General features: G+C 41.2%; 2 protein-coding genes across 2 annotated transcripts in view; one reads left to right on the top strand and one right to left on the bottom strand.

Annotated features, from left to right (window-relative positions):
- Positions 1 to 147: 147 nt before the first annotated feature.
- The window catches only part of buc (bucky ball), a gene marked incomplete at its 3' end in the record, with an annotated part of 17138 nt that continues 3930 nt past the window's right edge, over positions 148 to 13355 (bottom strand). The window contains exons 3-7 of the mRNA XM_061713568.1: positions 11157 to 11329; positions 6172 to 6324; positions 2809 to 4155; positions 1884 to 1985; positions 148 to 260 (exon numbers count right to left, since the gene is read on the bottom strand). Of these exons, the coding sequence (XP_061569552.1) occupies positions 148 to 260; positions 1884 to 1985; positions 2809 to 4155; positions 6172 to 6324; positions 11157 to 11329 (1888 nt within the window). The remainder of the gene's footprint in view (positions 261 to 1883; positions 1986 to 2808; positions 4156 to 6171; positions 6325 to 11156; positions 11330 to 13355) is intronic.
- kbtbd2 (kelch repeat and BTB (POZ) domain containing 2) overlaps positions 11257 to 13355 on the top strand; it is an 18524-nt gene continuing 16425 nt past the window's right edge. The window contains exon 1 of the mRNA XM_061713544.1: positions 11257 to 11402. The gene's annotated coding sequence lies outside the window, so the exon portion shown is untranslated. The remainder of the gene's footprint in view (positions 11403 to 13355) is intronic.

The following is a 13355-nucleotide window of genomic DNA, read 5'->3' as shown; positions in this document are numbered from 1 at the left end:
CCTGCTGCAGGAGGTTCGTCGGCTTCCACCTACAGTTCAACATGGTTTGGTCAAAAGTCGGTTGGGAAACGTCATCATCTGGGTTCTCCTCTCACAGCTGAGCCTGAAGGGGGGGGGGCACGTGTTGAGAGGAACAGAAACATGCATCGACAGATCTGGGACGTTAAAACGAGGTAAACTACCTCTCTCCCACTGCGGTGGCTCTTCACGGGTTTCATCTCTGGGTCTTTGGTACATCAGCTTCCACTGAGCACTCGTCTCTGGCCGGCCAGCAGAACGTGGGACAAGTAAACAGTTGTTAGTGATTTACAGCAACGCTAAGCAGATTCCAGATACATAAACATCATTAGGGTTTCCACATGGTGCAAATCTCACCGTTACTGCTAAGGGAGGAAGTCAACTAAACTTCTTTCCTAGAAGTGGTCAGCAGATTTTTTGTGGACTTGAACTCAGTTTTCTAAAAGCTTCAAAATGACCTGATCAGGTGAATACTTTATTCATCCACAGAAGGTAATACCATTGTTTCAGTGTAGATTACTCAGGAGTAAAAAGAGATCCCCACGACTACAGCCCCAATAACCACCTGAATTCTCCACGTAGAGATGCTGGAGGTCCAGGACGTCCACCTGCAGCTCCAAACTCATCTTCCTTGTTGCCCTTTAACCCCTTATTCTCAAATATCTTCTGTCCCACTCATCTTTGGAAACATAACCTGCTTTGGTTGTCATGACTACTCAGATACTGGGGAGGACCAGAATGAGGACTCCAGGAAGAAAACCAGCTGGACCCGACTTTATACAAATTAAAAGCGCTCAACAATCAGGAGGGTTTCTCCGTCTTTGCGTGCAATAGTACGTTTCTCCCACACCAAAGCATTCCTTTATAAACTGGAGTTACCATCTTTACAGTCTAGATGACCTTGCATCTGCCGGAAGGTAAATTAAACCAATTTCTGATCTTGCAATGAGAGATCCGTGCACGTGAGAGGAGCAATGCAGCAGAAGTAAATCAGTAACGATGGAAGAATGTTGTCGATTGCAACCAGTCTCTCCGGTCCTCTGCTTCAATACAGTCTCACAAATACGACACGTGCTCAACGGTTTCTGGTGCACAAACGCCATTTCAGAGGAACAATGCCTTCATGAGCATACCTGTCAAGTCTCCGTTTTGGCCGGGAAACTGCCGTATTTTATCCCTCTTTATCCCTCACTAACCTTGCGAGAACTGCCACCTGCTGCATCCTGGGTGGCAGTTCTCGCGAGGTTAGTGGCGACAACGGGAACAAACTCAGAACAACAAATCTGATGGATGGATGTAACGACAAAGAAGGCATTTCTGCCATTTATAACTGAGATTTTTGTGTCTCACGGTGGAAGAACGATGTCCCTCAGCAGCACCAGAGAGCCACATGAGTGAAATGTAAATGTTTCACTTGAAGACAAATCAATGTGTATATAAACTGAAAATATTTAATAAATACACATGCTTTAATTCCTTTTTGTGTTTTCATTTAGACTTTTATTATAGGAATTACATACAAAGGAATGTCCACAATGTCAAAGGTCGGCCTGTCAGATTCTGAGCACATAGTTGTTGTTTGTAAATGTTTGACAGGTAGATTTTAGATGTTTACAAGATTTTCTTGTAAACATGTCTTAAAAAGTGAGATACTGGACCTCGGTTGGGCAGGAATATTTCCCTTATTTTAAAATCCAAAAAAACTTGACAGCTATGTTCATGAGTTTACATAACCGACAGCAAACGTCTGCTGCAGTGATCCTGACCCAAGACTAATATACTAATTAAAAATACTTGTTATTTAAGGATTAAATAGAGTGAATTTCGGTCCTGTCTTAATCTTGTGCTGCGGAGTGTGGCGTTACCGTGGCGCGGCATGGGGGTCGCCGGTCTCCTCCTGGGGACCACGTCTCCGTCCGCCCAGCGGCTCTGCTCGGCCGTGGTCAGGTTCTCTCTGCAGACTCTGTCTGAGGGGGGAATCAAACCTCCGGTGGGTTGCTCACACCAATCCCCACATTAAAACCCCCCAGCAGAGACATAGGGTGCGTCCGAAATCCCGTACTAAAAAGTATACTTAAATTCGCCACACTTTTGAGTAAATATCAGTAGTGTGCATTAGGGCTGGGCGATTTTGGACAAAAATAAAACCCGATTTTTTTTCTCTGAAAACCCGATTTTTCAAATATTTTATCTTTAAAGAAAAATAGCAAACAAATTTCCCTATTGGGAATGAAGTGCAACTGAAAGATACTGTAAATCCTCCTTGGGTTTAGTAAAGTGACAACATTTACAATGTTCTTGACCAAACAAAGATGACTAGACTAGATGCGAGAGGAAAATCGATTTTACAATTTTCCTTTTTTTAACATTGTCTTGATTAATAAATCCGATTTAGATTTAAAATCGATTAATGGCACAGTCCTAGTGTGCATTAATTCGGACGTACTATTAAGAGCGCACACGTCACTTCCTGCCGTAGGGAGGAAGAAACAAGATGACATTATATAATATTATATACGAATATCATAATATTAATGTTATGTAATAATATTATTATACTTATGACATATACGTATCACTTAGCAACCAAACGCTGCTGCATTGCGGGAAGTTTCTGCTCGGCTAGTGTCCATCAATCCACACTCAAAGAATTCTCTGGAATGAGTATGGATAGAGCATACTATTGAGTACGTTCTAATGTTTCGGACGCACTCAAAAATCTCGCACACTCATTTTGCATACTCATTAGGGTGGAAGTATGCGATTTCGGACGCAGCGATAGAGACGTACCTTGACAGGTCCGACACTGCTGCTCTCCTCCGTCCAGCTCTGCAGACTCGCCGCCGCCCGCCTCGTGCTTGCAGGCGCCGCGGCTTCCCTCCGGCTCCGCGGCGTCGGCTCCCTCCTGGTACTGGCCTCTCTTACACCAGTGCCGGGCGGCGTGCCTGGGCGGGGGGGCGGCGGCCTTCCTGTGGGCGGCGTGCTTCCTCACCACCACCCTGACGGGCCGCTCACAGCCGCGGCCGAAGCGCCCGTCGTCCTCCGAGTCGCCGCCGTCGTCCCAGTACATCTTGGAGCCGCCGGCCCTGGTCCGGCCCGGACCCTTGGCCAGGCCTTTCCCGCAGCAGGCGCACACCACGCCCTTCAGGTGCGGCAGCCACACCTCCTCGTCGTGGGCCGCCGACGGTGACCCGATGACCTCCGACAGCCTGCGGCCGGCGTAGACGGCCTTGGGGAAGAGGTCCACGTCTTCCAGGTCGGTGGAGAACACTTCGTCCCGGGAGGAGAGCTCGTCCAGCGACGGGCTGAGCACGCTCATGCGCTCGTGCGTCGTCTGCATGGAGAGGTAGTTGTAGTAGTACGGGGCGGACGAGGACGACAGCTGCCCGGCTTCGGCGGCCGCGGGGTCGAAGGGAAGCTTGAGGATCTGGCAGCTCCCGTCGCCCTCCGATAGGTCGCCGTCCTTCACCGGCGACGACTGACTGGCGCGATGGGACAGCGGCGGCGCTGCCTTCAGGAGCTCTTCGCCTCTGGCAGCGCCCGGGTCGCTCAGTGACAAATCTGACTGGACATCCGTGGCGGCGTCCTTCTCCTCGACAAGGAAGTGTCCGTCCGACGCCGAGCGTCTCTCCTCGTGGACGGAGGAGCTGTCGAGGGGGAGCTCCTCCTCCAGGCCTCCCAGCCAGCAGCCGCCGGGGCTCAGCGGCTCCAGCAGCATCTGGCCGGACTCCGGGTCACCGAGGGTGGCGGAGGTCGACTCCAGGCAGCTGTCGCCGGAGGCCGAGGGCACGCCGCGGCCCTGCTCCCCGTGTTTATCCTCCCCCGGAGAAAACATGCCCGAGTCCAGCTCCCGGTCGGCGCCCTGCAGGTCGGAGGCCCGGATCTTGTCCAGGCACTCGAGGAGCTTGGTGATGGCGTCGCTGGGCTCCGTCTGGGCCTCGGAGCAGGCCGTCTCCCGGCGCCGGTGGCCCTGCTGCTGCTGCTGCTGGCGGGGCGAGTCGCCCCAGGCCGGGGCGTGGAAGCGGGGCTCAAACATGCGCCGGTAGTCCATGGGGTAGATGGGCGCCTGGGGTAAAACGAAGCCGGGGTAGGGCATGTAGGGGTACGGCTGCATGCAGGGACGGCCATAATTAAAACCTGAGACGTGGAAAAGACATTAGATTCACCTGGATTATTCATCAGGGGACTGCGTACCACCCGTCCCTTGAAACTAAGGCTGGGGATCGATTCAAATGTCAAGAATCGGTTCGATTCCGATTCTTAAGATTCAGAATCGATCAGGATTTGATTAGATCCCATATCGATTTGGGTTAGTGTTATTAAAACTGTTTTTTGAGCTGTTGCCTAAATTATATGACTGTAGCTATGCAACATATTAATACTAGTATTATATTGAGATTCAACAGCAAGTATTGGCAGCTAATGATGCTGTAAGGACCAATCAGCTCCCAGAATGCTGATAGAACTGCTCTCAGAAACATTCTGTGGGTCAGAAATATCAAACAGATCAAAGGCAGCAAACATACAGGACTGTCTCAGAAAATTAGAATATTGTGATAAAGTTCTTTATTTTCTGTAATGCAATTAAAAAAACAAAAATGTCATACATTCTGGATTCATTACAAATCAACTGAAATATTGCAAGCCTTTTATTATTTTAATATAGCTGATTATGGCTTACAGTTTAAGATTCCCAGAATATTCTAATTTTTTTAGATAGGATATTTGAGTTTTATTAAACTGTAAGCCATGATCAGCAATATTAAAATAATAAAAGGTTTGCAATATTTCAATTGATTTGTAATGAATCCAGAATGTATGACATTTTTGTTTTTGTAATTGCATTACAGAAAATCACAATATTCTAATTTTCTGAGACAGTTCTGTATGAAATCGGTTAAATTTTTTCCATTTTCTGTGTTTTTCGGTTTTTTAATTTTTGAGAATTTGGTTTTTAGTATTTTATGCAAATTTAATCCCAAGAAAGTATATAAAGCAATGATAACTGAAAACTTTAATGTTTTCATACTTTTAAAGATATTTAAAGATGGCAGTAGTTATTCTCGTGTCCAACAAAACATCCCTGTTTTGGGCATAAACAAAAAGATACCAAAAGTTATTTGTATAAAAATAAATAACTAAGAAATAAATAATTCAAATAAGCCTTTCAATTTCCATTTAAAGAGCAAAAAAAGAAAAATTGCAACAGCTCAACAGCGCATGTATGAATTAAAAGATATGACTACTGGGCGAAATGTAATGAGAAAACAAAAAAAAGTGAAGCAAAGTTTCAGTAAATTCAACTAAAGGTTTAACAAATATATTATTTCCCACTACATGCAAAGTGAGATATTTCAAGCCTTTATTTGTTATAATTTTGATGATTATGGCTCACAGCTTATGAAACCTGTAGACCAGATTATACATCTTGGCTGATAGCATAGGCTATTTCAGTTGCTACATGGTGCCATGGATCTATAATATTAACTGGATGGGATATCAAAAATGGCCGCCCATTCATTTCAATGCATTCTGCTCAGCCAGCGCATACGCCGAAATAATTTCTGACTTCCGGGTTTACTTCCGCATACACGGGCCCATAGAGCATGCGCAGTTGAGTCACCTCCCATGATGCTCTGGGGCCTCCCATCATGGCAATGACGCGAGTATTGATATAATATGTATTAAAATAATATATTAATTAATGTATATTATTACATGTATAGTATTACATATATTATTAATGTAGTAATATAATATAATATATATTAATATTATACATCCGTGGAATGCACGGACACGGCTGTGACGTCAGCCGTGACGTCATGCCCAGAAAGAGACTTTTCTTTGACTTTTCTGGCCGTTATAAAACATTTTTGACAGATATAAAGTCCATGACTTAAAAATATAGAATACAAAGATTAGTAATTGCCGGTGATTACAGCTGGAGGTGTCCTGTGAACAGTTTTAGAGGCTTCTCTTTTACTATTGCGGTCTATGGGAAAAAAGCTTTCTGGGCCCCATGGGATTTTCTGTTGCAGTACCGCGGCTGGCCACTGGAAAAAATAGGCGCGCCTTCTGAGTGCGAGACCCGGGGGCTGCATGGTGCCCATGTGCACCGTGTGTCTGCAGCATGGTTTGCAGGTGTGGTACCTGCAGGCATCCCATAGGGCGGGTAGGCGCCGCCTAGCGGCCAGTGCGGGTACAGCTGGTAGGGCTGCGAGGGCGGCTGCACGTAGAAGAACGGCCTGCTGTGCTGGTTCCTCTGGCCGCCCCCCCCAAAGGAGTGCTGCTGCTTCCCTGCATCTGCAAACACACCTGCATGAATACAGTAGCCCAACTCTTACCTCGTTATGCAGGTAAAACGTGAAGAAAGTTATTATTTACCGTCCATTTTCAGTCTCACTCTGGCTCAGCTTGTTAAATAAAATACGCAGGGGGATGAAAACAGGCGCACCAGCATCCCTCAGTTTCTGGAAATTAAAGGCATTAAGGTTTGGTTGTTTGTTTTTTGTCGTTGCTTTTTTTATATAAATAAAGGACTAATTTCTCGTGAACCAAACAGAAGCAGAAACTTTTAGACCGCAGGTCCGTGCGGCGTCTTTGTAAACTAACGAAAGCAGAATCCACTCCGTTAATCAGTCAAATAGGAAACAGCTGCAGGAGGTGCTGCATTCAGGGACGCGCGGAAAAACAGGCCCCCGGGGGCCTAAAGTCGGGATTTCAGCAGCAGGGGACACGCACAGAAACCTAGAAATACAATAGTACATGAAAGTAAATGGAAGAAATGAAATAAAAGTATTTTAGTGTGTAATAATTATCATTATATATAATATTTTTGTTTTGTTTTGTCAGAAAACAAATTGTTATAGATATATATATATATAGATAGATAGATAGATAGATAGAGAGAGAGAGAGAGAGAGAGAGAGAGAGAGAGAGAGAGAGAGAGAGAGAGAGAGAGAGAGAGAGAGAGATTTAACTTTTTAAATTGTACAATTTTTGAACATGTGAAGCACTTTGTGCTACATATATGTATGAAAAGTGCTTTATAAATAGTTTGATTGATTGATTGATTGATTGATTGATTGATTGATTGATTGATTGATTGATTGATTCAGTGAGGGTGATGGTGTAAACAACAAGGTAGAGACAGCAGCTTTAAACACACACTTCCACCGATGTGAGGTGTGTATGTTTATCCCAGCGCGTCACCACCGGGGGCGCAATAGTCTGGATTCTGGCCCAATGCTGCTCCTTCCTGTTTATTGACCAATAGTAGAGGAGCAGCACCAAGAAGCCCCGCCCTCCTCATTTTCATAATGAGGCCGAAATGTTATATTATAAGGTAAAGTAAAAAGAGGAGACGAGGGAATGTAAAAACAAGGAATGCATGAATAAGGAAAAGGAAAAACTAAATATATATATTTCTGCTTTTATTTTTAATGATGTCAGTTTTGGTCCTTGTAGCACCCTATAATGTAATAATTTCCTGAAAATGCAATCAATTTTGCACTTAACTCAATCGAAAATGTAATAAAACCCAATAATGTAATAACTTAACCAATAATGTAATAAAATATCCTGACTGATATTGTAATACAATTTTTACCGATAATGTAATACCTTATTACATTATTGGGAATTTATTACATTTTTAGGTGGGTCTTTTTTTTTTCAAAACTGATAATGTAATACTTTACAGATAATTTAATATATATGTTTATTTTCAGTCCAGAGTTCAACATTTTGTGTTTTAAGAATCTAAGAATGTTACATACACTGGATGTGAAACACCAGATTGACTATTGGGTTAAATTGCAGACTTTGAGTTCCATACAGTCATACGCAGATATGCAGATACTCAGGGACATGCAGCTACATCCTGCTCTTACTGAGTAGGTGATGGACTTACCTCCTGGGAAGACCAGAATTCCAGCTCAGATAAGCTTCTGAGCAGCACTTGAAACCCTAGGTAACTCTTTCCCAAACGTACCTCTTCACTTCACAGATTTCCAACAAATCACTACCTCATGAAAACAACCACAAACCAACAAAACAACTTTCGGTAACATTTCATTTGAAGAGGGTATACTGTACATAAGCATTCATAACACCTACATCCAGTACAGGGGATTACTTAGGGGGTTCTGGGGGTAATTTAGGGGAAACTGGGAGTTACTTACTGCACATTTTATTGCATTTTCAGGCGTTATTACATTTTCAGGAAATTATTACATTATAGGGTGTTACAGGTGGTACTGGGGGTAACTTAGTGGGTACCGGGGGTTACTTAGTGCAAATTTTATTGCATTTTCAGGAAATTATTACATTATAGGGTGCTACAGGTGGTAACTTAGGGGGAACAGGGAGTTACTTATCGGCAAAAATGTTATTACAATATCAGTCAGGATATTTTATTACATTATTGGTGAAGTTATAACATTATTGGATCTTATTACATTTTCGATTGAGTTAAATGCAAATGTTCTTATCTGCATATCTGCGTATGACTGTATGGAAGTCAAAGTCTGCAATTTAACCCAATAGTCAATCTGGTGTTTCACATCCAGTGTATATAATATTCTTAGATTCTTAAAACACAAAATGTTGAACTCTGGACTGAAAATAAACATATATATTACATTATCTGTCAAGTATTACATTATCAGTTTTGAAAAAAAAAAGACCCACCTAAAAATGTAATAAATTCCCAATAATGTAATAAGGTATTACATTATCGGTAAAATTGTTATTACAATATCAGTCAGGATATTTAATTACATTATTGGTTGAGTTATTACATTATTGGGTTTTATTACATTTTCGATTGAGTTAAGTGCAAATTTTATTACAATTTCATGCGTTATTACATTATCAGGAAATTATTACATAGGGTGCTACAGTCCTCCATAGAGTTTGAGATCTAAGGGGTTAAAAAAAAAAAAATCATACTGCTTCAAATGTACGATAAATTTAAAAAACAAATATATTTTGGCAAGCATTCAATCATTTCACGTTTATATGTAATTTACAATATATCTGAGTTCATTATTATTATAATTATTGGTAATATTAATATTAATATTATTATTATTATCATCGTCGTCATTATCATCATCATTATTATTATCATTATTATTATTATTGTTATTATTATCATCGTTGTCATCGTCATTATTATTATTATTATTAGCATTATCATCATTATTATTATTACATTTAATATGGTCTATTGTGAACTAAATTTGGTTTTATGGGATTTTCATATAAAAGAGCCTCAGGGGGTCACAAGACCGATAAATGCGGAAGGTTGTGTCAGGAAGGGCAGCCGACGTTAAATCTATCCCAAATTAAACATTTGAAACTCAAGATCCGTGAAACCAATACCAGATCCATCGAGGACGGGGCGAACAATGACCATCATTGGTGCTGTTGACGATGGAAACTGCGCTACTGCTGGTCATTGGACAGGCCACTGAGAGAGGAGCTACTGAATGAGGGAGTCTGGAGTAGAAGAGATGTATAATAAAGTGTTGCAGGAGATGTAGGGGAGCTGCAAGACGGTGGTGAGGTGTGCCGTAGGTGTGACAGAGCAGCTCAGCGTGGAGGTGAGACCGCATCAGGGATCAGCTCTGAGCCCTTTCTGGTTTGCTGTGGTGATGGACAGACTGACAGATGAGGTTAGACAGGAATCTACATGGACTGTGATGTTTGCAGATGACATTATGATCGGTTGTCAAGTACTTCATGTCAACAGTCCAGAGCCACAGAGAATGAAACAGGGGAAGAAATGTGTGCAAGCAGGTTTGTAATGGTTGGAGAAAAATCTGATGTGTGACAAAAGAGTATCAATCAAAGGAAAGGTGTATGTAGCAGGGCGAGTGCTACCGGGGCCGACCGAAGGATGGATAGACACGGAGTTTCGTGCAGAACCCTTTTATTTCTCACTCATCACCGCCAACATGTGCACAAGCATACCCGCAGCTCCTCCGACCTCTTTGCTGCTGTCCAGCTCTGCCTTATAAAAGGCAGGCAGGGTGGAGAGCGGCAGCCACTCAGGTGGATGGGACACAGGTGCGTGTCCCGTCAACCTCTCCACCCTGCCACAGTGTACAAGAGAGACCTGTGATGTTGTCTGGTTTAGAGACTGCAGCACTGAGGGAAAGACAGGACTGAACAGTTCAGTAGCAACAGTAAATATATTTAACTTGCTGATTCTTTTCGTCGGACACGAATATTTAGGTTTTTATTTTGCAATTGCAGTGTTGTGCGATTTTTAATCGTTGTTGATATTGTGTGTCGTGTAATGTTGATTGTAAATGCAAATTAGCCTTTAGGCTACAATTGTGTATATTTACATTTTAAAATGTTTATCAATCTACAATATCCCTCTACACAAAATAAAGTGAAAATGAAATGAAATCAGTGTCTCTCTTAGTTAATGTCATTCTTTTACTGGCTAAATATCATATACACTGTTGGAAGTGGAGAAAAATGAAAAATTTTGATTATCCACTTCGATAAAAAAGTCGAAATGTTGAGAAAAAAGTTGAAAAGTTGAGATTAATGTTGAAGTGGAATTTCGAGAAAAAAGTCGAAATGTTGAGAAAAATGTCAAAATTTCGTGAATAAAGTCGAAATGTTGAGAAAAAAGTTGAAATGTCGAGAAAAAAGTCAAAATGTTGGGAAAAAAGTCCAAATTTTGAGAAAAAGGTTGAAATGTCGAGAAAAAAGTAGAAAAGTCGAGATTAATGTTGAAGTACAATTTCAAGAAAAAAGTCAAAATGTCGAGAAAAAAGTCGAAATGTTGAGAAAAAAGTCAAAATGTCGAGAAAAAAGTCGAAATGTCGAGAAAAAAGTCGAAAAGTTGAGATTAATGTTGAAGTACAATTTCGAGAAAAAAGTCAAAATGTCGAGAAAAAAGTCAAAATGTTGATGACTTTTTTCTCAACATTACGACTTTTTTCTCGAAGTGCACAATAAAAAAAATCATCCCCTCTCAAATATCTTTTCTCCTGCCTGGCCCTAATACTCACCCTTACCAAAACGTTTAGATTTCTTGTTTATGATTGTGTTTAATAAAAAAATAATATCTACGGACTGGTGACGTCACACGTACCCCCCTCTTGCAGTACCTCGGTCTGACCTGCGGGAGTCGCTGTTCCCCCCCCTGGAGCAGCCGCCGCAGAGGCCATCGGGTTCGTGCGCAGGCGCAGTATCCTCATTTGGCCCCGGTCCGTCCAGCTCGCCTCCTCCTCCGCTCGACCCGCTAAGGTCGCAATTCAGCAGCAGGAATCCCGCTCGACGCCTTCGTTTGACGGCCAGACGCCCACGGAGATTCACGGAAACCCCGTGAAAAGAGGTGGCTCAGCTTCACTCAGGTTGGTAGCCGACGTTTATGTGGCTCCTCTTCGCCATTAAAGCCTGAATTATGGTTCAGCGTTAAATCGACGCAGTGCCTACGCCGTAGGGTTACGGCGTATGGGCACGCGTCGACGCGTACCCTTACGCGTACCACTGCGTCGATTTAACGCGGGACCATAAATCAGCCTTTAGCCACAACGTGTTTGGGAGCAGCCACACGGTTTAAGACGCAGCAACAGACCCCCAAACTGCCCGCACCCGGCTAGAAAAGCTTAAAAAGGGTATTTCTGTGGGACATTTATGGGATTTGGGAAGCTTGTGGGCTGATTGATTGGAGGAATGGCCCCCGCAGCCAGCTATGACATGCTAACGCTGCTACAGCCTTGTGCTGGTGGAAACATCCTCTTCATCTGCAGCAACAAACACACGCCGTCCAGGGCTCAAACTCACCTTTCTGTGCACTGACGCTCCACAAAACCACCCAAAACTCCTTTACAATAACATTAAAGGAGCATAAGGGATATTGCATTATTTAATTCAGCTCTGTTTATTATAATAATAATAATAACCACAATCATATATTGTAACAATGCGCCTTTCAATAACCATGTCTACCTCATACTGCTGCATCTTTCACTCTTTTTTTTTTAAATTGTTTATATGTTAATAAGAGCAATTTGTCTATTTACTGTACAGGGAATGAAACATGCAGAGTCAAATTCCCTGACTTGGCCAGTAAACCTGATATGATTTAACTTTTCCTCTCAAAAACACAAATCGTCTCAATTTTTGACAATATTTTTCGTGCATTTGATGACATCCTATTCAAAAGTTGTGTAACTGCAACATAATTACTTAAAATTGTGTTTAATCGCAGCAAATGGTTTCATATTTGAAAGTAAATTCCCATTCCTGTTTATTATATATATATATATATATATATATATATAAAAGAAAGGTGAAACTGTTGACTCGTTTAAGACTCAAAAAAACACAAATGGTCTCAATTTTTGACTATTTTTCATGCATTTAAAGACGTCCTATTCAAAAGTTGTGTAACTGCAACATAATTACTTAAAATTGTGTTTATAGGCAGCAAATGGTTTCATATTTGAAAGAAAATTCCCATTCCTGTTTATTATATATATATATATATATATATATATATATATATATATATATATATATATATAAAAGAAAGGTGAAACTGTTGACTCGTTTAAGACTCAAAAAACACAAATCGTCTCAATTTTTGACTATTTTTCATGCATTTGGTGACATCCTATTCCAAAGTTGTGTAACTGCAATATAATTACTTAAAATTGTGTTTATACGCTGCAAATTGTTTCATATTTGAAAGAAAATTCACATTCCTGTTTATTTTATATATATATATATATATATATATATATATATATATATATATATATATATGAAAGGTGAAACTGTTGACTCGTTTAAGACTCAAAAAACACAAATCGTCTCAATTTTGGACAATATTTTTAATGCATTTGATGACATCCTATTCAAAAGTTGTGTAACTGCAACATAATTACTTAAAATTGTGTTTATACGCAGCAAATGGTTTCATATTTGAAAGAAAATTCACATTCCTGTTTATTATATATATATATAATATATATATATATATATATATATATATATATGAAAGGTGAAACTGTTATTTGCAGCTGGTGTGCTCTTAGCCTTTTCTGTAGGATATTTCCTCTGAAGTTCCTATTTGGTTAGTATTTACATTAGTATAGTGTTTACAGTTTCTTCCCCCAAGCTGTTGCTCTGATGAACTCTCATTACTCATAGAGTCTCAGAGTAATCAATCACTGTGCAATAATAATAACCACAATTATATGCTGTAACAATGTACCTTTTCAATAACCATGTATACGTCATACTGCTGCACCTTTCACTTTTTTTATTGTATGTATGTTAATAAGAGCTGTCATTTGTTT

The sequence above is a fragment of the Cololabis saira genome, chromosome 22, assembly GCF_033807715.1.
Source record: "Cololabis saira isolate AMF1-May2022 chromosome 22, fColSai1.1, whole genome shotgun sequence".
In the NCBI taxonomy this organism is placed as follows: Eukaryota; Metazoa; Chordata; class Actinopteri; order Beloniformes; family Belonidae; genus Cololabis; species Cololabis saira.
Note: the sequence above shows the minus strand (reverse complement) of the source record. Positions and strands in the feature narration are given on the sequence as shown.